At 40.0% G+C, this 22,789-nt stretch overlaps 1 protein-coding gene across 7 annotated transcripts in view; it reads left to right on the top strand.

Moving 5' to 3' along the window:
• The window catches only part of DOCK11 (dedicator of cytokinesis 11), a 209,900-nt gene that overhangs the window by 144,557 nt on the left and 42,554 nt on the right, over positions 1–22,789 (top strand). For all 7 annotated transcript variants that reach the window (XM_089323799.1, XM_089323798.1, XM_089323800.1 and 4 more), the window contains 8 exons: positions 1,128–1,203; positions 1,926–2,035; positions 4,617–4,728; positions 12,039–12,105; positions 14,137–14,184; positions 15,971–16,113; positions 18,696–18,811; positions 20,943–21,080. In XM_089323799.1, coding sequence (XP_089179925.1) covers positions 1,128–1,203; positions 1,926–2,035; positions 4,617–4,728; positions 12,039–12,105; positions 14,137–14,184; positions 15,971–16,113; positions 18,696–18,811; positions 20,943–21,080 — 810 coding nt within the window. The remainder of the gene's footprint in view (positions 1–1,127; positions 1,204–1,925; positions 2,036–4,616; positions 4,729–12,038; positions 12,106–14,136; positions 14,185–15,970; positions 16,114–18,695; positions 18,812–20,942; positions 21,081–22,789) is intronic.

Here is a 22,789-nt window from a genome sequence, read left to right as displayed (position 1 = left end):
AAGACTAGAGTCAGGAGCTTAAGGTAGTTATCCAACCCAGGCACTCCAATATGGGATATGAGCAACTTAACAGATAGGCTAAACACCTGTTTCCTCTAGCCCTGGGTCCCCTGCCCCCCAGCCATATTTTGTACAGCCCAAGGCCATCCTTGCACCTTGAACAGCCATGGCATTTTGTTGGGTCACAGGTTAAATTATGTCCTTTATAGCTTCCTCTGGAAGTTCCCCCTATCCAGTGCCCCTGAAAATTTGTCAAGCCTGTCCTGGAGCCCTGAGGAAGCTGCTTTTAAGCTTTCCTGGGGCTCCTGATCTTGTCAGTTAGCTGAATGTGAATACTACATCATCTACCTGCATGTCAGGATGGTTTTTCTTAACCAACACAGAGTAGCCCATACTTAAGCTCACTCCATATTCATTTAACAATGATATTTGGAAATACTTCACTAATCTGTTCTTTCCTTTGTAGCTCAAGTACACCTAGGGCTTTCGGTCATACCCACTACTTCTAGAATTTCCCGATTCCAAAAAAAAACTGAATCCTGTTGATAATGGCAACAGTTAAAGCCATTTAGAGATATGTCATTGGGCCAGAGGTCATGTTTACAACATTATGCTAGTAGCCATATATTTTTTGAAAATCACCTAAATTGCATTTAAAAAAGAAGATTTATTTACTTGAAAGAGTTACAGAGAGGCATAGGCAGAGAGAGAGAGAGGTCTTCCATCCGCTGGTTCACTCCCCAAATGGCCACAACAGCCAGAGCTGGGCTGATACGAAGCCAGGAGCTTCCCCCAGGTCTCCCATGTGAGTGCAGGAGCCCAAGGACTTGGGCCATCTTCTACTGCTTTCCCAGGCCACAGCAAAGAGCTGGACCGGAAGTAGAGCAGCTGGGACTTGAACCAGTGCCCATATAGGATGCCAGCACTGCAGGTAGCTGCTTTACCTACTATGCCACAGCACCAGCCCCAAGAAAGTCACCTAAATTCCAAGTACTGGTAATTGATTTAGACTTTCACAATGAGCTTCGTTTAAAATCAGGGTGCTGTCTTATTCTGTTAATTTGCATTTCCTATTCTAGTACACATTTTGTTGAAATGACCCAGATATCATATTCTGTTTGTTACAGGCATCCAGGGATGAGTTTCCATGTGGCTTCACTTCACCTACAAATAGAGGGAGTCTGAGTACTGAAAAAGACACTGGTAATTAAGCCCTTTAAAGATCATACATTTTATGAGTATTTAGAAATATGCCCTATAGTTTTTAGTATTTATTAAATATTTTGTATTAAAAAACTATACATAGCATGATGTCTACTAAAGCTTAGTTCAGATTTTACAATTGCAGCCACATTACTTTGCTGATTTTTTTTTTTGTCTAAGCTTGCTTAAAAGTCTGGTGATTTTTATTTCTTTTTAAATAAAGACCTAACGTGATATGCTGAGAAAATAAAGGATAATGAGAACACTGTTGGTTTCCAGTCCTTTTACCTGTCACCAATTTGGGGCCACACACTTCCCTTTTCTGGGCCCAAGTTTTCTTATATCATGTGGCTTTGTTTTATGAGTTTCAAGGAATTTGTTGTAGTTGTATGTATTATAATGTGTTTTGAGAGGTAAAAAAAAAATTGGCTTAACCTTTGCTTGGTATCTTATGGTATTTTGATATTAACCTTACATTTTATATGACCAAGATCTATTCCCTCCAATTTAAGGGGTCTTCAACATGTTCATGGGAAATACATATTATGAAAAAAATCATGCATGAATAAAAAATATTTTGCACCAAAACTTATCTTTAAGTTCCATTTTCCACACCTTTTTGAAGTACCCACATATCTTAAGTCAATTCGGTACTTACTTTTCGTAAAATGGTTTTTGAATGTTCCCCTTGTTTCTAACAATAACTTGGCTTTTCCCCCCAGCTTTTGGGTCTTTTCCAAATGGACATGGAATTAAGAGGGAAGATTCCAAAGGTTCCCTCATCCCAGAAGGAGCAACAGGATTTCCAGATCAGGGCAACACTGGTGAAAATGTAAGATACTAAATACATAGGATAACCATAGTGATGTGTTAGGCCACAAGTCTTTCTTTTCATATACATGAGGAAAAAAAAATCTTTCTTTTTGCATACACCTACTCTCCTATAATCCATCTTAGAGCTATAAAAAGCATTCCAGAACTCTTGCATATATTAACAATCCCATTCTATCCTGGCAGCTACTATTTGGATATCCCAAACTATTTTTAGAGAATAAGGCATTTATCTTCAATAGTTCTAATTCTGACTCTTCTTTAACCCTGCTACACTGTAACCCATTCTAGAGAGGGAAGGCTCAAGTTTAAAATATCCAATGGGGGCTTTTGGCTCAGTGGCTAAGTTGCTGCTTGGGCAGCCCACATCCCACATCGGAGTTCCTGGTTGAAGTCCCAACTATCTGCTTCAGATCCAGCTTACTGCTAATGTGCACCCTGTGTAGCAACACATGATGGCTCTGGTATTTGGGTCCCTGCCACCTATGTGGGAGACCCAGATTGAATTTCAAGCTCCTGGTTTTAGCTTGGTCCAGCTGTGACTGTTGAAGGCATTTGGGTAGTAGACCAGCAGATGGACGATCTCTCTCCATTTGTCTCTCTATATACCTTTTATATAAAATGAAAAGTAAATGAAGTACTAGGATATGTGACCTAGTACTTAGTTAAGACATTGGTTAAAACACCCATATCCCTTGTGGAAGTACCTGTGTTTGAATCTCTGCTCTGGCTCTTGACTCCAGCTTCTTGCTAATGCAGACCCTGGGAGGCAGCAGTTGATGGCTCAAGTAGTTGTGTTTTCACCACTCATATAGGAGACCTGGGTTGAGTTCCCAGCTCCTAGCTTCAACCTCTCCACCGTCCTAGGCATCTGAGGAGTAAACCAACAGATAGGAGCCCTCTGTATGTGTGTGTCTGTCTCATAAATATCTAGTGTGCCTTGTCATTGAAAATGAAGCACATACTGGCAGGAGTGATTTAACCTTTCTTTTATAATGACATTAACTTGGGAGAGAAAAATAAAGGTCCTCAAATTGATGATCTTAGCATCCCAGCATCACTTAATCAGAATACTCTCCCATGAAGTGGTTTCAAGAGTAACATTAAAGTTTGAGATGTGTCTGCCTTGAGGCAGAAATCTCATTTTAGATCAGTGTGTGGTCATGTCACTCTGTAAAATCATAGAATCATATAAAATTAGGGAAGGACCCATAAAAATAATAACTTCCAAATCTTGATTAGCAAATTAAAGCTGAGATTGTAACTCGGAACTTCCTGCTATGGCAGGACTGCGCTTGAACCCAGATTTTCTAATTCCAGCATTTTTGATCCTGTATCATATCACTCTTAGGATACATCACGGTCACCTGGAGGGCTTAATAAAAATAGATTATTGGGCCGAATCCCCATGAGTGAGATTCAGTAAGTCTAGAATAGGGCCTGCAAATTTGTATACAAATTAGCTGATGCTGCTAGCTGGGAAGTGCTTGCAAACTACTATATATACTTCCTTGAGCCTTTGAGTGAATAATTTATCCCCAAAAGTTCCTATTTCACACAATTTATGACACTGTAATAGGTAAGGCAAATAAAGATTAGAGAGGTTAAATGTGTATCCCTAATTTATCTCCATTGAAAGTATTGGTTCTTGGCTGGCGCTGCGGCTCACTAGGCTAATCCTCCGCCTTGCAGCGCCGGCACACCAGGTTCTAGTCCCGGTCGGGGCACCGGATTCTTTCCCGATTGCCCTTTCTCCAGGCCAGCTCTCTGCTGTGGCCAGGGAGTGCAGTGGAGGATGGCCCAAGTGCTTGGGCCCTGCAACCCATGGGAGACCAGGAGAAGCACCTGGCTCCTGCCATCGGATCAGCGTGGTGGGCCAGCCGCAGCGCGCTGGCCGCGGCGGCCATTGGAGGGTGAACCAACAGCAAAGGAAGACCTTTCTCTCTGTCTCTCTCACTGTCCACTCTGCCTATCAAAAAAAAAAAGTATTGGTTCTTAACAAAGATAAATACTTTAGGTGATTAGCTAATACTATTCATACAAATCCCCAAATAAGTCCGATCTTATAACTTATAACTTAATTTCTTACATTTTAACAAAAGGTATTAAATAATAGGAACATCACTATGTTGTAAAGTTAAAGGTCCTTCTTAGTATAATTATTTTATTGTAATACCAATAACCCATTTTAGACTTTTTAATCTATAATTTGGAGATTAGATTTTAATAAACTTTAAGGAGCTATTCTAATTAAAGGGTTTAAAGTGTTTTTTACCCTTTCACTTGCCCTAAAGTCCTTTTCCATACAAAAGTTACTGTTATATTTTACTGAAGAAACATAATGCTTATGATAATGAAACCCACAGTATTATGGTCTTTATGAAGATACCACTGTAATTCCCATTGGTTTTACTAAATATACTAACAACAAAGGTTCAGCCTATTTACCTTCCAGATGTGATATAAAATTTTTATTTACATTTAGAACTTCCCTAAATAAGACTAATGATAAAAAGCTACTAAGTTAGAGGCTAAAGACAATTGTAATACTAGTTCACAAACATTGGGTCCTTGTATTACAGACACGACAGAGTTCTACAAGGAGTAGTGTCTCCCAGTATAACCGGCTGGATCAGTATGAAATCAGAAGTCTCTTGATGTGCTACCTGTATATAGTAAAAATGATATCTGAAGGTGAGTTTCCAGCATATTGAGTATGGACTCTACTGGCCATAGACTCTAAGTTCACAGGTTTGTGCATGTATTTGACCATTTTCTGTAAGTATAAAACATGTACCTTCAAAATAGATCTTTGAATACTGACCATACACTCTTCCTTAAAATGAACCTTAAAAGGGTGGGCATTGTGGGGTTAAGCCTCTGCTTGGGACACTAACATCCCCTACTGGAGTCTTGGTTTGGGTTCCCAGCTGCTTCACTTTTAATCCAGCTTTCTGATAATGTACCTGGGAAGCCAGAGGATGATAACCGAAGTGCTTGGATCCCTGCCACTAACATGGGAGACCCATATGGCATTCTGGGCCCCTGGCTGTTGTGGGCATTTGCAAAGTAAACCAGTGGATACAAGATCTGTGTCTCACCCTCTCTCCCTAACTTTCAAATAAATTTTTTTTTTAAGATTTACTTATTTATATGAGAGAGAGAGAGAAAGAAAGAAAGAATCTTCCATCCACTGGTTCACTCCCCAAATGGCTACAATGACGGGAGCTAGGCCAGGCTGAAGCCAGGAGCCAGGAGCTTCTTCCAGGTCTCCCATGTGGGTGCGGGGGCCCAAGCACTTGGGCCACCTTCTACTGCTTTCCTAGGTAAGTTAGCAGGGAGCTGGATCATGGAGCAGCTGGGGCATATACTGGCACCAATATGGGATACTTGTGCTACAGACCACGGCTTTAACCTGCTGTACCACTGCACTGGCCCAAAGAAATATTTTTTAAAAATGAGCCCTGCAGCTGGCATTAGGGGTATAGTGGATTAAACTGCCATATCGGAGTGCCAGTTCGAGTTCCAGCTGCTCTGCTTTCCTTTCATATCCCTGATGATGTGCCTGGGAAGGCAGTAGAAGATGGCCCAAGTACTTGGGTCTTGCCACCCTCATAGGAGACTCTGATGGACTTCTGGGCTCCTGGCTTCAGCCTGGCAGACCCCTTGTCATTTGAGTCATTTGGGTAATCAACCAGCAGATGGGAGATCTCTCTTTCTGTTCCTCCCTCTGTCTCTGTAACTCTGCCTTAAAAAAAAAAACTTTAAAAATAAACCTTAAAATAGATTTGTATCAGTTGTATGTGCAAGTTTGCTTATTTAAAATAATTGAAAAACAAATTTTCTAAAATAAGGCGATAATCTTAGAAGTATACAGATATTACAACTCATTAAATACCAATATAACCAGAAGGAAACAACCAGCATTCATATTTAACACATTAGCTTTTATTTGACCCAAGATTTAGAAAATCACAAGCAAAAATACAGGAAGTATTTGCCAAAGGATAGAGAATGTCATCATTATCTTCACAGCATCACTCTCTGATATGGTGTAGTGTCATGTTCTTTCAGGTGATGTTTTTCTCCTTGAGGTAGAACTGTATTATCGGTGTTACCAGTTCCTCTTTACACCATATGATGGAATACAACTGCAATACTTTCATGAACTGCATAGCTTCTGGAAGTAAAATCAGATTATCTTATTCTCAAATACCACATTTAGTTAAACAACCCCCCTTCCCTCCTTTTCGCAATATTTTTGCTGAAAAATATATGCAAGAATGAAAAGCATTACAAAATTAATGAAAAACATAAACGTACCTGGATTCCTGTCATCACAGTCATTCTAATATCCATTTTCCATTCTGTTTTTTTTCTTTTTAGTAAATATTAACCTGCTTTAACTATTTTTATAATAACAGATATAAATATTAAGTTAATAGCTAATTAAAAATAAATCAGACTATAAATTAATAGTAAATTCTAAAGTATAGTAATAAAGAAAATAAAAAAAATCTTTAAAATATACTAATACAGCAAATATAAAATCTAAGTTCTAGGAATATATGAATTAAATTCAAAGTCAAATATTATATTAACAGGCTATTGTTATGGTAGAGTAGGTTAAGCCGCCGCCTGGAACACTGGTGTCCTATATGGGCACTGGTTCAAATCTCGACTGCTCCACTTCTGATACAGCTCCCTGCTGATGCACCTGGGAAAGCAGTGGAAGATGGTCTCAGTAATTGGGCCCCTGCCACCCATGTGGGAGACCCTGAAGAAGCCCCTGGCTCTGGCCTCTGGCTGGCCCACCTCCAGCCATTGCGGCTATCTGGGGAGTGAGCCACTGGATGGAAGACCTCTCTCTGTAACACTTTCAAATAAATAAACCTTAAAAAAAAAATTACAATGTTTATGAGGTCTATTTATAAGGCAATGAAAATGTTATCAAATATTTCATCATAGTTGTGATTCACAATTAGGTGAATATTGTAAAATTATACAAATGTAAAATATATAATTATAATTTATGTTATAAGTTGTCCATTTTTTAAATGGGCCACTTTGTGGTGCATAAATTTTTTTAGCAATTTGTTTTAAAATAAGAGCTCCCCCAAAAAAGAGACCAGAAAGATACAAAGGGTTAAAAGGAGCTGAAAAACCAAGTGTTTGAATACCACCTCAGCTAAAACAAAGTTAATATAGGGGAGAGAGAGGAGACAAGGGAGAGAGATGCATTAATAACCAGTCTTCCACTCTACAACTTCAGTATACACACACACACACACACACACACATACATACAGTGCTAATCAGTGACAAGCCTCTGGCTGCATATTTTTTACATCATGGATAAAACCACGAGTATTACAGTTCTTAAGAACTTAATAATAATTATTGTTCTTCTTATAGATGTTTGTAGATGCTGACCTTGCTCAGTGGCAGGACTCTGCGCTAAGTACTTGGTCTTTCTTCTGCTCTTGCAATTTGCTTTTTCAAAAGTATGAGTTTGATTACTAGTACATAGCCTGTGTCACATGTCATTTTTATCTTTTGTATGTATAGTCATGCTATTTATCTGTAAAGTCATATTCATTTTATTCTGAAAAATGCTTCTGGATTCTTCTCAATGGATGCCATCTAGTTAACTTGTCTGGTAAATATTCTGTTTTAGTTACTCTATATACATTTAAAGTTTCAGCTCTTACAAGTCCACACCCTTTGCCTTCTAGTTAAATTGTCTTGTCTGGTAAACATTCTATTTTAGTTACTCTATGTATATTTAAATATTAAGTTTTTACAAGTCCACACCCTTTTGGTTCTCTATTGGCTTTCTCTTTTATTGGGTCATAACAGTAGTAACTTTAGTGTCAAGAGAACGGATGGTCTACCTGCACATTTTTATATGGAAATAGAGGGATTCTGAAGAATAAATTCCATCTATTTATAGCTGTATTTTAACAGTAGTTCATTGTTTCAATTTTAGAGTCATCTGCCACTATTCTAACCATATTACCATGTTAATTATATCCTGAGAAAAGGAATCAGAGTCAGATGTTACCTACTCTGAATTGACAGGAAGACTGTCCTTTTGAAAAACAATGAAATTCTCCTTACCAGATGAGGGAAGCTACATCCTCTGCCTTTTTAAGTTTGTCTTGGCTTTTCTCTTTATTGAACTGACTGGAAACATAGTTTGATAGTCATCTTGAGGCTTATTAGCACCATACCCTGAATATGTAGCTTCTTGAGTGCTCAAAGCAGCTTCCCCATTGGAAGATTTCGGGCTACTGCTGAGTTTCGCTGTTGATGTTGATTCAATATTATAATTAGGAATGCCAGATGATCTTTTCTTCCCATTAGATTTGGAAGTATAGTCAAAATGAAATACATTTGAACAGTGTTTTTCCTTGCTCTGTGAAGACGAAACTGAGCTTGTGTCACAACCAAGCAGGTTTTCCTCTGAGGTTTCAGATACCACCTGGGTAGATACCTGTTCTGAGGAGACACTGGAAAAGCTCCAAGAGGAGTCATGCTCAGTTTCATACTTTCGTGTGTAGGATTTTTTTTCACGTTTCTTTTGTGGTTGGCTAGGCTTAGCAACAGGAGACTTTGACCTGCCTTGAAATCTGAACTTCTTTTGAGGACCAAGTGCAGATGCCTTCTGGTTGGCAGAGCATCCAGGAGTAGCCGTATTGTCATTAGAGGAAGTTTCCTCCATCGAGGTCTCTGGCACTTCAAAGAGCTCTTGACTACAAGATGGAATTGGAAACTCTGGACTTTGTTGCTGTTGCTGTCCATGTGCAGATCCGATCTTTGTAGTATGTAACCTTGGTCTGCGTCTGACAGGCATTTGGATTGTAGCTCCTTCTGGAGGCTCCCTGAGTGTAAAGACTGGGATAGTCTTTTGAGTACAAGAAATGAAATCATCATCGCTATCAGAAAACGGAACAGGAAACTGCTGCTGTGTTAGTTTTAGTTTTTCAGAAAGCTTTTTATTTTCTTCTATTAATTTATCCTTCTCGGCAGTGAGAGCAGCAATACATTTACGATTAGTTTCCTGTATTTCAGCTATGTCTTGCCGAAGCTTCTTGCTAAATGCTTCATTCATTGAACAGCGGACACATACTCTCGAGCTTAACTGTCTTCGTAACTCAACGATGATGTCCCTGAGAACTTTCTGCTGTTCAAAGAATTCTCTCTCTCTGGCTTTCGGGGCTGCTCTCCTGTGTGCCAACCGCTCTTTCTTCAGCCTCGCTAATTTTGACTTTAAACGCTGGAGCTCTCTTTCATGGATCTCTTTCAGCAGCATCCATGTACTTTTAAACTCCTCAGATGACGCATCACATTCAGTAGAGTGTGACTGCTCTCTTCCGAAAGACATATCACTGTCTTCCCTGTTGTTTCCACCCATGTCCCCCGCCTGCATCATGGCTCAGAGACTGAGATTGGCCTAGCGCGCCACAGAGCCGTTGACGAAATGGCAGAGGAGCCAGGGACTAGAACTGCGCCGCTACCAAGACGAGCCCCTTCAACCCTTTAACAGACCTTCTTCGAAGCCGCCTGAGGTCACCAAGCACTGGCAGGCCTGAACAGATGACCCCAGCTTTTTGGCCACCGGCTTCTGAGCGGGAGAGGGAAGCAAGCGCTGTCGTCAACAACGGCGCGGAAAACGGCTCTCAGCGTAGGGGACAGAAACGCAGGGACTTCTGGGAGAGTGGCTTCTCCCATTTGAGCGGAGGGGAGATCAGAAGTCACGGCTACCGTTTTTGTGAAACTAGTCGAGTTTGGCTCCATTTCAGGATTTTTATTCTTGATGAATCTTTTGTAATCATCGATGCCTACCGATTTTCTCGGTCATAAACAATTAGAAGTGGCTCAGCCAAAACCAATACACTAACTATCCCCCCACGCTTGTCGTAAAGTCAACATGGGCTCGTCTTCCATCTTGAACTTTGATTGGCTCTAGCTCGTTTGAAAGATTCAACTGTGGGCTGGCATTGTGGCGCAGCGGGTTAAAGCCCTGGCCTGCGTCCCTAATGGCTTCCAGCTTCAGTCCCGGCTGCTTCACTTCGGATCCAGTTCTTGGCTAATGTGTCTGGGAAAGCAGTGGAGGATGACCCAGAAGAAGCTGCAGGCTCATGGCCTCAGATGGGCTCAGCTCAGGCTGTTACGGCCGTTTGGGGAGTGAACCAGCTGGTAGAAGACCTCTCTCTCTGCCTCTCTCTGTAACTCTTTTCAAATAAATGAAATCTTTTTTTTTTAAATTCAACTGTTTGTGTATAGTTTTGAAATGTTTACATTTCAAGGAGAGTGTGCTGACACCATTAGCTATAGCCAAATAGGATAAAAAAGGAATAGAAATGGAGACAAACATTAATAGTTTAAATTTTTTTCTAAAGAGTAAAGCTTAGGAATTTAATCTGGGTCCCCCACATGGGTGGCAGGGACTCAACTACTTGAGCCATCACATGCTGTCTCCCAGGGTACTCACAAGCATTGGAAGCTGGAATCCAGAGTGGGACCCAGGCATTTCGCTATGACACGGGAAGTGAGTGTCCCAAGCAATGTCTTAACCCCTGGTCATGCCACCCATGTGGGGGACCCAGATTAAGTTCCTATCTTCTGGCTTCAGCCTGACCCAGCAGGATCTGTTATAGACATTTGGGGAGTGACCGCCAGATGGGAGAAATTGTGACTGTCCCTCTCCCTCTTGAATTAAAAACAAAAACAAACAAACAAAAAAAAACTCAGTGTTTTGGGAAAGTAAAGAGAAAGTGATTAAAAGAGAAGTAAAGAGAAGTATATATGATAGATATAAGAGATAATCATAGGGACTGGAACCGTGGCATAGTAGGTTAAGCCTCTGCCTGCAGTGTGGGTTTGAGTCCCTGCTGTTCCACTTCCAATCCAGCTCCCTGCTAAGGGCCTGGGAAAACAGAAGATGGTCCGAGTGCTTAGGCCCCTGTACTCACGTGGGAGACCCAGAAGTATCTCCTGGCTTCACATCAGCCCAGCTCTGGCCATTGCAGCCACTTGGGGAATGAGCCAGCAGATGGAAGACCTTTCTCTCTCTCCCTCTCTCTGTAACTGCCTTTCAAATAAATAAATAAATTTTTAAAAACATTATTGTATTTGAAATCATTGTTCAAGACATAGATGATACACAGTACATCAGAATTTACAATCCAAAAATAAAGAGGGAAAACAAAGAAAAATGGTGTCTAAGAACCAGTGCTGTGGCATAACAGGTAAAGCCGCTACCTGCAGTACCCATTCAAGTCCTGGCTGCTCTACTTGTGATCCAGCTCCCTGCTAATGTGCCTGGGAAAGCAGCTGAGGATGGCCTGGGTGCTTAGGCCCCTGCACCCATGTGGGAGACCCAGAAGCAGTTCTCAGCTCCTGGCTTTGGCCTGGCTGAGCCCTAGCTATGTGGCCATTTGGGGGAGTGAATCAGTAGACAGAAGGTCTCTCTCTCTCTCTCTCTCTGCCTCTGCCTCTGCCTCTCTAACTCTGCCTTTCAAATAAATAAAATAAGCTTTTTATTTTTTTAAATGATCTTTAAAGTTCTTAAACTTTTTTGGTTCATCAAGCACTTTGAGAAGCAGGCAAAGGCACTTGACCCTCAGAAAGATGCACATAAAGCAGCATCTTGCAAAAAGTTCAGAGTTTATTAAAAGCCCCAAGTCTAAAGTAACAAGGCAATAGCTCCCTTTCTTTTGTCTTCAGCGATGATATAAACATTGGAATATACCATCCAAAAGAACATTAAAAAATAAGAATTGTTGAAACTGAAATAATTATAGATTAAATGATAGACTTGCGATTAGTTGAGAAGAAAAAAGTGTGTTGGGTGGTGGGAGGGGAAAGGAAGACGCAGATAAAATAGGTTTGGCCATGAATTGATGGTTGTTGAAGTTAGGTTATTGGTATTTGGGGGTTCACTGTGCTAACTGCTGTACTTATTTCAAAATCTAATGCTGTCTTTATTCCTTTTTCAGATACTCTCTTAACTTACTGGAATAAAGTATCTCCTCAAGAGCTCATAAACATTCTTGTACTTCTAGAGTAAGTTACATTAATTTGTATTACACATCTTATTTGAAGGGAAGTTAAATGTTACCATTTTCCTGGCTTTTACAATTTTATATTAACAATAATTGTACATACTTACAGGCTACATTGTGCCATTTCAATATGTGTAGACAGTGTGTACTGGTCAATGTAATCAACAGTCCCCCTCTTTGACATTACTGCAGCTTCTTTCTTCCATGCACAAAACAGCTTATTTGCTAATAATAAAGAAACCATTAAATTACTATGTGATATAGAGGCTGACATACAGGTTCTTCACCTGCAGGTAGAAAAAGCTATGGAGATGTATACTTGCCGTGTTACAGAACATTTTAGCTAATGAAAAAGCCATCTGTACAGTTCAGAAGCAGTCTTTCTGTAATCTGGAAACCAGAAGTAGCAAAAGCTGTCCTACATCATTCATTTGAGGGAGGTGCTGGATCAATGGGGCTTGTTAAATGATTAGAACTTAGAATTTATACTCTTATGTAGGTTGAGTGAATCAATTTATAAATGTGTGTGTGTGTTTCAAGACATTTGGGGAAAAACCTAAAAGAAAATTTAGACATAAAATGCAAGAAATTTTATATAGATGATACACATATGTGATTTATATGTGCATTTAAAAATAATCAATAATCATTAACATCTTCCAAAGTTTTGCATAAAATGTCCGTAGAAGAAACAGTAATTAAAAATTGCTAAAAACCACTATAATTATATTGAAATATTTAGTAATGAGAATATCTGATGTTAGGAATTTGCTTGAAAAAAGGACAGGGCCAGCACCGTGGCGTAGCATATTAAGCTGCCACCTGAAGCGCAGGCATCCCATATGGGTACCAGTTCAAGTCCCAGCTGATCCACTTCCATTCCACCTCCCTGTTAATGCACCTGGGAAAGCAGTGGAAGATGGCCCAAGTGCGTGGGCCCCTGCCCTCACAGGGGAGACCTGGAAGAAGCTCTTGGCTTCTGCCTGGCTGAGCCCTGGCCATTGCAGCCATTTGGGGATTCAGCCAGCAGATGGAAGGCCTCTCTCTCTGTCTCCTGCCCAGTAACTCTGCCTTTCAAATAAATAAAGCCTTTATTTATGTATTCATTTATTAAATATTTATTTATTTATTTGAAAGTCAGAGTTACACAGAGAGAGGAGAGGCAGAGAGAGAGAGAGAAAGAGAGGTCTTCCATTTGATGGTTCACTCCCCAATTGGCCACAACGGCTAGAGCTGTGCTGATCCAAAGCCAGGAGCCAGGAGCTTCTTCTGGGTCTCCCATGCGGGTGCAGGGGCCCAAGGACTTGGGCCATCTTCCACTGCTTTCCCAGGCCATAGCAGAGAGCTGGATTGGAAGTGGGCAGCCAGGTCTTGAACTGGCAGCCAGTGCTTCAAGCCAGGGCGTTAACCCGATGCGCCACAGCGGCGGTCCCCAGCTTTTATTTTAAAAATAAAAAGATAGTAGGTATAGAGAGTAGAAGGGATCAGGGGACCTGTTTGGGGCAGAGATTAAATAAAAATGGCCATGAGTTGACTGTTGAAGTTGGAAGGTGGTAGGTATTGGTGGTGGGGGGGTGTTAGTGTGCTACCTCCCCTGAATTCTTATATGTTTCAGATTTTCCATAATAGAAAGTATTTTGATTCCATTATTAAAAATATAACAGCCTCGATTTTTAGGGCTTAAGACATTTTGAGGTGTTAATGACTGCGCTAGAGATCTTTGCTATTGTATGTTACAGAAAACAAAGGATGATTTGTATTGACAGATTTTTTTTAACCTGTCATTTTAGAATTGTATATAAAGACATGAATTTTTTGATGCTGGTATAATTGTGCCAAATATAATAGATACAGTGTTGCAAGCCTATTAAGTAGTTATCTGCATCTTTATATTTGTACACTAAAATACATATTATCGTAATATGATTTAAATAGACTTTTTTGATAATTCATAACTTTTTGGATGGTTTTTAAGTGGCAGAGGATGGAAATATATTACTAACGTGTTCTTGTTTTTGTTTTTTTTTCCTAGAGTGTGTTTATTTCACTTTAGATACATGGGAAAAAGAAACATAGCAAGGTAATTCCCATAACATTTTAATTTTGATTTTTTAATTTTTCTTCCAACAGAGGGCAATGTCATACATGCCATCTAAAACCCAGACTATTAATTTCAAGTTATCAAGACAGCCATGATTTATTTAACATGTCCTAACTCATAGTTTAAACGAATGTGAACTGTTAAGCTTTCTAATCATAATGAGTAGAATGATATGCAAAGTTTCTATTATCTGTTCATTCTTTTTGCAATTTAATTCCTAGTGAAAGAAACATTTAAAGAAACATTTGAGGGACCCTAAGGCAAAGAACATTATTTGTATAAATATATTTTAGGGGCAGAGTTAGTCATCAAAGGAACTCAAATATAGTTTTTCTTTTAAAAAAGTTAAAATCTATGCTGCTTCAAAAACATAAAGATTACCACTGGATGGAGTTTTTCGCTACATCTCTAGAATGTCTTAATAACAGATAGGTAATGAGGGTTCAAATTTCTACCATCTTTGCCCATGACTTGGAGCTTGACCAAGTCATTGTTACAATGAGCCTTAGCCTCTAAGATTCTGCATGCTATCCCACTATGTCTATTAGAGAATAGATAAGCTTTTTCTTCCCTTATTCATGCATGACCCAGTTGTAATTTTTAAGTGGAATCTTAATATTAAAGAAAAACAATAAATCTTAGCCATAAATATGTTTCTTTTTAAGATTTATTTATTTGAAAGTCAGAGTTACACAGAGAGAGGAGAGGCAGAGAGAGAGAGAAAGAGAGGTCTTCCATCCAATGGTTCACTCCCCGGAGCTAAGCCGATTCAAAGCCAGGAGCCAGGAGCTTCTTCTGGGTCTCCCACGCGGGGTGCAGGGGCCCAAGGACTTGGGCCATCTTCTACTGCTTTCCCAGGACATAGCAGAGAGCTGGATTGGAAGTGGAGCAGCCAGGTCTCAAACTGGTGCCCATATGGGATTCCAGTGCTTCAGGCTAGGGCATTAACCCGCTGTGCCACAGTGCTGGCCCCTGTTTTTGTTTTTTTAAAGATTTATTATTTATTTATTTGAAAGAGTTACACAGAGAAGGAGAGGCAGAGAGAGAGAGAGAGAGAGAGAGAGAGAGAGAGAAAGAGACAAAGGTCGTCCATCCTCTGGTTCATTCCACAGATGGCTGCAACAGCAAGAGCTGAGCTGATCCAAAGCCAGGAGCCAAGAGCTTCTTCCAGGTCTCCACATGGGTGCAGGGTCCCAAGGACTTGGGCCATCTTCTACTGCTTTCCCAGGTCATAGCAGAGAGCTGGATCAGAAGTAGAGCAACCAGCACCCATATGAGATGCCAGCACTGCAGGTGGTGGCTTTACCTGCTACACCACAGCGCCAGCCCTGTCATAGATATGTTTAAAGAGTATAATTTTCTGATACAAATTTAACTCCAGAAACAGAGTTTCATAAACACCTAGCTTCAGGTTTTCACCCCTGATTTCATGCCTGAGCATCCCTCTGTCTTCTCTCACTCTTCTTCACCTGCTGTGAAAAGATTCTTGTCGGAGTATTAGCCACTGAATTCCAGGCTTTTTGAGGAGGAGAGAAGTCCGTTCTAAATTCTATAAATTGTATTCTTATTATTCAAGCTATTTTAAGGGTACATTAAGACATTATACAATTTTTAGTGGTACTTCATTTAATGCAATTAATAGTGAATAGAATAGTGAGCACAGTACCATATTTACTTGAAAGTCTAATTATGTTCTGGTTAAAAATTCTAACAATGAGATATATTATTAGAGCTTTTCAGTTCCTAATTTTAAAATTTATTTTAGGGTGCATGATGCTTGGCTATCAAAACACTTGGGAATAGACCGTAAATCACAAACTATGCCAGCTCTTCGAAACAGATCAGGACTAATGCAGGCCCGGCTTCAACACCTTAGTAGCCTGGAAAGTTCATTTACACTGAATCATAGTAAGTAAAAATGTGTGTGTGGTATCCGTTTGAAACAGCCATATAATGATATTTAATCTTAAGTCTTGGTTTACTTACTTATTTATTTGGGGGAGAGAGAGACTGGGAGAGGGAAGAGAAAACATTCTCATCTGCTTGTTCTCTCCCTAAATAGCTGCAATAGCTGTTACTGGACCAAGCTAAAGCCAAAAACTCAAAATCCAGGTTTCCTTATGGATAGTAGGGCTCCATCTACTTGAGCCATCACCTGCTGCCTCCCAGGGTCTGCATTAGAAAGCTAGTGTCTAGAGTATGGCCAGGATTCCAACCAGGTACACTGATGTAGGGTGCAACAGCATATTAAACACTAGGCCAAACCATTACCCCTTAAGTCCTAGTTTAAAACATCAATATTATTGGAAATTATTTCCCATACATAGACATACTTACATATCTCTCCTATGTGTTTAAATACAATCATTTCATCATAAATGACTAATGATAAAATGTGCATATATATTTTAACAGCTTTATGTAATGGTAATTAAAATTTTTTTCTTAGTATTAAAGAATTTTTTTCCTCATGAAATATGTTATCATATTTTTTGTATTGGAAATCCTTCATTCCTGCTGTTAAACTTCAATGCAGATACTGACATTTTAATATAATAGTGTTTGATATAGTGTTATTTATTTAGAGTTCCTGTTACTCTTCTAATGATTAGGGAATTACACATGCTGAATGCTCTGAAGTCTAAATACTATTTTGGCAAAGGGGTGTTTCAGACAGGTTAAAATATTTATTGGTCAGGCAAATGGGAAGAGGGGAGAAATCTTACCCAGCTGGGGAATGTATAGGTTTATATAAAGTGAAGCTATCCACTGGAAAGCAAATATTAATAAAACTCAGAGTGAAAAACTTCTCATTTTCACGTAGTCCTCTGGAATTTGAAGACCAGGAAGCCAGCAAAACTGGCTATAGGGTAAGGTCTAGTAAGAAAAAATAATATTTTGAGCAGATAGACCCTGAGCTAACAAATCCAAGACTTTTATTTATAAAGATTTTAATTTATTTTTTTGAAAGGCAGAGTTACAGAGAGAGAGGGAAAGAAAGATCAATCTTTCATCTGCTGGTTCACTCCCCAGATAGCCGCAAAAGGCTGGAGCTGATCCGAAGCCAGGAGCCAGGAGCCTCTTCTGGGTCTCCTATGCAGGTGTAGGGACCCAAGGACTTGGGCCATCTTCTGCTTTACCAGGCACATGAGCAGGGAGCTGGATTAGAAGTGGAGTATCTCGGACTCGAATCAGCACTCATACAGGATGCTGGCACCACAAGCAGAAGCTTAGCCCAGTACGCCACAGCACCAGCCCTCAGACTTAATGGTTTTTTTTAATTAATTAATTTATTTGAAGGTAGAATTAGAGAGAGACAGAGGCAGAGAGAGAGAAAGAAGTCTTCATCTGCTGGTTCACTCCCCAAATGGCCGCAACGGCCAGAGCTGAGCCAATATTGAAGCCAGGAGCCAGGAGCTTCTTCCGGGTCTCCCATGTGGGTGCAAGGGCCCAAGACCTTGGGCCATCTTCCACTGCTTTCCCAGGCCATAGCAGAGAGCTGGATTGGAAGTGGAGCAGCTGGGACTTGAACCGGCGCTCATATGGATGCAGGCACTGCAGGTGGTGGCTTTACTTGCTATGCCACAGTGCTGGCCCCAGGCTTTTAAAATAGTACAGGGGACGGTGCTGTGGCATAGTAGGTTAAGCCTCTGCCTAGGGTGTTGGCATCCCACATGTGCATGGGGTTGTGTCTTGGCTGCTCCTCTTTTGATCCAGCTCCCTGCTAATGGCCTGGGAATGCAGTAGAAGATGGCCCAAGTCCTTGGGTCCCTGTACCCCTGTCAGAGAACTCGAAGAAGCTCCTGGCTTCAGATCGTCCCAGCTCCGGCCATTTGCAGCCTTTTGGGGAGTGAATCAGCAAATGGTAGACCTCTCTCTCTGTCTTTTCCTCTCTCTCTGTAACTCTGCCTTTCAAATAAATAAATAAATAAATCTTTTTTTTTTAAAAAGTTATAAAGCTTTATGCTTCTTGTACAAGTATAAATAACCTACTTCAGTTGGCCCAGATATCTGTTTCCCTTCTGATTTAGAAATAAGTCTCATATCATTAGCATAATTGAAAATGTCTCACCTTAGGGCACCATTGTATATTGGTAGCTAAAATTCTCTGGATTTCTCATTTTTGCATACATAATTAGTGGCATGGCCTAAAACGACTTCTACATTGTTTCCTAGTTAGAACACAATAATTTATTACTGAAATCTTGTGTTCAAAGACGTACACACCTAATTATATGCTGCAGAGCTGTTGATAAAGAGCTGAAGTACAAATATTTGAATTGATTAACCTAGACCATATTTGATTAAGGAATAAATGTAATGAAACTCAGTAGGTGTGCAGTTATTGTGAGTCTCCTTTCTTTGTGCTTTCTCTCTCTTTCTCTCTCTCTCTCTCTCTCCGTTTCTCTCTCGTCTGTCTTTAGGAAGCCATTCCACATCACTATGTGAATCTCTGTTTGGCAAAATTTAACTTGTGTTCTTAATCCTAGGTTCTGCAACAACTGAAGCAGATATTTTCCACCAGGCACTTCTTGAAGGCAATACTGCTACAGAAGTTTCCCTAACAGTACTAGATACCATATCATTTTTCACCCAATGCTTCAAGGTAAAGATGAAGAGGTAGAATTCAGTTGGCATCACTGCAAAGAAAATATGCAGAAACTGAGTCATCAGGGGCAGGCTGGTATACTGAAAAAGGCTGCCAGGAGCAGCCGATCCAGTTTGGCTACTCTATGACCTTGTGATGTCCTGAAGCTTATTTGTTCATCCATAAAGTAAAGGGATTAGATCATTTTGCCCTTAAACTCCCTTCTGCCTCTTAAATTCTATTTTTATTTTCATGTTGGAAACAGTTTTTCTTTCACATGTGTATCAAAATAGCCACGAATTTGTAGCCCACATCTGAGTGGATCAATTAGCCAGAATGTCTGTTGTGATGAGGCGCCCCAGTGTCTAGGCAGGCTAGCTGGCTTCCCTACTCAAGGCACTTCATGTTTTTTTTTTTTTCTCAGATTTTGCCTCTCAGTGCAAATCATCATCAATATGATTTTAAACAGAAGGGTAAATCTGTTTTCTTGCAGAGCTGTTGAAGGTGGTAAAATTGATAATGGATGTGAGAGTGCTGAAGAGTTAAAAACCCTATGACTTCTGTTAGGCAGCATCAGCGGGAAGACTCATAGTGGGAAGATCTTGCTTGCTTTTGCTTGAGTTGTACAGGTGTTTTGTCTTTCTGAACCCCTCACTAAGTAATTTAGTTCATCACTTCAGCCACTATTATGGAAACCTGGCATGTGTGTTTTAAAGAGGCTTAAAAAGGAAATTGAATTTCATATTAATAAAACAGTCTACAGAATCTTTTTATGATGTGTTGTGTTTGTTCTCATTCAAGTGCAACCAATACAAGTCAGGTTTTCATTGGCCAAATAAGAAGGGCATTTGCTCTCATGATTGGTATTGTATTCCTTCTTCCTGTTCTAATATTTATTTAACAAACACTGTCTCTTTGTATATAACTGGCACTATCCTAAGTGCTTTACAAATATTAACTCACTTTCTTATTGTGAGGCTAGAAGTGGGAAAGGGGATTGACTGCAAATGGACATGAGCAATCATTTTACGGTAAAGGAAATCTAAAATTGTACTGCAAACTTTTTTTTGATTTTAAAGATTTTATTTATTTGAGAGGTAGAGTTACAGACAGCGAGAGACAGAAAGGGACTGCCAACTCTTGACAAATTGACTAAAATTAATTGTACACTTGACACTAGTGATTTTTATGATATGTAATTTTTGATATACTTGAAAATATAAATAGGGACATACTTATCATAATGGCCTTTAGGATGTAGGTATTGTTATTGTTCTCATTTTAAAATGAGGAAAGTGACACAGGGAGGTTACTGTCACATAGATGGTCAGGGCAGAATCAGGGTTTAGATGTATCACAAGAGTCTGTGATCACAACCAGTCTTCCATGCTTAGAAGTAGACTAAGGAAAGACCCAGAAAAATCAAACACCATTCAGGGATTTTTTAAAAAGATTTATTTATTTATTTAAAAGGCAGAGTGACAGAGAAAGAGGGGGAGGGGGAGGGGGAGGGGGAGAGGGAGGGAGGGAGGGAGGGAAGGAAGGAAGGAAGGAAGGAAGGAAGGAAGGAAGGAAGGAAGGAAGGAAGGAAGGAAGGAAGGAAGGGAAACTTCCATTCATGCAATCACTCCCAAAATGGCTGCAACAGCCAGGGCTGGGCCAGGCTCAAAAAGCCAAGTGCCAGGGATTCCATGTGAGTCTCCCATGGGGGTGGAAGGGCCCCAATCTGTGGGCCATGATCTGCTTCTTTCCCAGGTGCATTGGCAGGGAGTTGGATCAGAAGTGGAGCAGCCAGGACTTAAACTGGCACTCTCATGTGGGATGCCAGTGTCCCAAGTGGCAACTTAACCTACTGTAGCACAATGCTGGCCCCTTCTGTATTTTGCTGAATTGCCTTGGAAAAATCAGTTTTCTTATCTGTTTAAAGTGCTGGGCTTCAACAGTCTAGATGTAGTTTTTATAGTATTTTGAAATTTCCAAGTTTAAAAATGGTACAAATATTTTAAAATTATATTTAAGAGCCTTTTATTTTTCTGAAACTTTCAAACAGTGGTGTCATAAACAGATATTGGTAAAGTCAGTTCTCTAATTCTTAGTGGGGTATAAGTTAAGTGTTTCTATAAACTGTATTTGTTTTCTTGTTTTCTAGAGTCAACTTTTAAATAATGATGGCCACAACCCGTTAATGAAAAAAGTATTCGATATTCATCTTGCATTTCTTAAAAATGGACAATCTGAAGTGTCCCTGAAGCATGTATTTGCCTCGCTGCGAGCTTTTATCAGTAAGGTAAGAATAGAAGCTTTGGATCTGCTAGTGGCTCTCTTCATGGCCAAAAGGGAAAAGACATCATGGTGCTGATATATAGAGGAATTGGCTAGCAAAACCACTAAGTACTGCCTCTGTAAATATATATACAGAACAAATACATACAGAGAGCCTGCACAAGCATGCCCTAAATTCAGAACATGCTGTTTGACTTCACCCTGTTTTACCTTGTCATTTTCAGTAAGCGCTATTGAAAAGCGTCATTTTCAAATTCCCAACTTTGCCAGTTTCTCTTCTATTTTGCTTCTTTGAAGAAGCACTCTTAAGTACTTTGAAAGGCAAGGGCAGATTTTACAACCTCAAGGTCTTGTCTAATACCTTGCAAAGGATAGGCACTTAGTACATGTTCCAATGAATGAATCCTTTCAAGCCCAATTATATCTGAAATTAGAAATCAGGTGAATTAGAAGCTTGTTTGTTATTGGCATTCCTTTATACAATTTATAAGTGAAGAAGGCTATGGAAAACTTAGTTCACAAGGATGTTCCAAGAAACTAAGGGAAGGTGATTCAGAGATAGTTCAGTTACTAAAACAGTGACTGAGTGGGTACTTACTGGATGTAGTCTCTCAGGACTTACTGTCCAGTAGAAGGAAACATGTAAATACCACAGGATAAAAGAAGACAGTACAAAGAACTGGTGGTGGGCAGGACAAAGGGAAGAAATACTGATTCAGCCCAAGTTTTTCTGCAGCAGTGGAGTTAGGATTTAGTGTGGGTTCAGCAAGAGGAGAAAACTGAAGATGTAAGTAACGGCCAGATCTTCGTGTTCTTGTCTTAAGGGTTGGACTTTATCTTAATCATCTGGTAGCCATGGCAGGGTTTTAAGCAAGAAAGTGACACAATTACATTAGTAGTAAGAGACAATCAGTGTGGGCAGGGGAAAAATTTTTTTAGAAGTAGTGTTACAGAGGAATTAGTGGCAGGAAGAAAGGCTTATTGCATTAGGCATTTAATAGAGCCTGAAATAAGGCAGTGACAGTGGATATGGTGAGTCAAAGGCAGCTATGAGACATGTCAGAGAGATGCAGCCCATAGGAGGACTTGGCCATCAGTCCTGTGGTCATATGGTGGATGACATGAAATATGAGCACAGTGGAAAGACTACATTTGGGGTCAGAGTTAATGAGATCTGTCTTATAGACCTGTTGAGTTTAAGTTGCTTGTGCAATCCACCTGTATCGCAGAGTTAGACTTGGAGGCATCCTGTATTCATCAATGCCACTTCGATTGACTACTTTCTGCATGTCAAGTGCTGTACTGGGTACTGGAGAAATGGTGAAGATATAGAAGAAGTATACTTTCTGCCTTCATGTAGTCTTGTGGCAGGGGAAACAAAATAAGTAAATACAATAATTAGTAATTATGATAAGATTTGTGGGAGCGAACTTCTTTGGATAGGTTTTTCACTTTTAAAATGAGACTTGAAATATGACAAGGGGCTAGGCATATAAAGAGTTGACCGAGGAGGATAGGCATGTGCAAAGCTCCTGAGTCAGGAAAGAGTTTGGAGCATTCTAGTATCTAAACGTCCAGTATTCCTGGAGCATAGTGAACTAGGGGGAGCATCAGCATGTAAGCAGTAGTCAACGTCATGGGAGTCATTGGATTTCCCTTGGAGCGTGTATAGAGAAAGAGCGAAGTAAAGGTCAAGAGTAGAACAGCAGAGAA

This window comes from Oryctolagus cuniculus, chromosome X (assembly GCF_051225735.1).
Source record: "Oryctolagus cuniculus isolate XC-2025 breed Fujian yellow rabbit chromosome X, ASM5122573v1, whole genome shotgun sequence".
Classification (NCBI taxonomy): domain Eukaryota; kingdom Metazoa; phylum Chordata; class Mammalia; order Lagomorpha; family Leporidae; genus Oryctolagus; species Oryctolagus cuniculus.
This window is presented reverse-complemented; position numbering and strand designations above follow the sequence as displayed.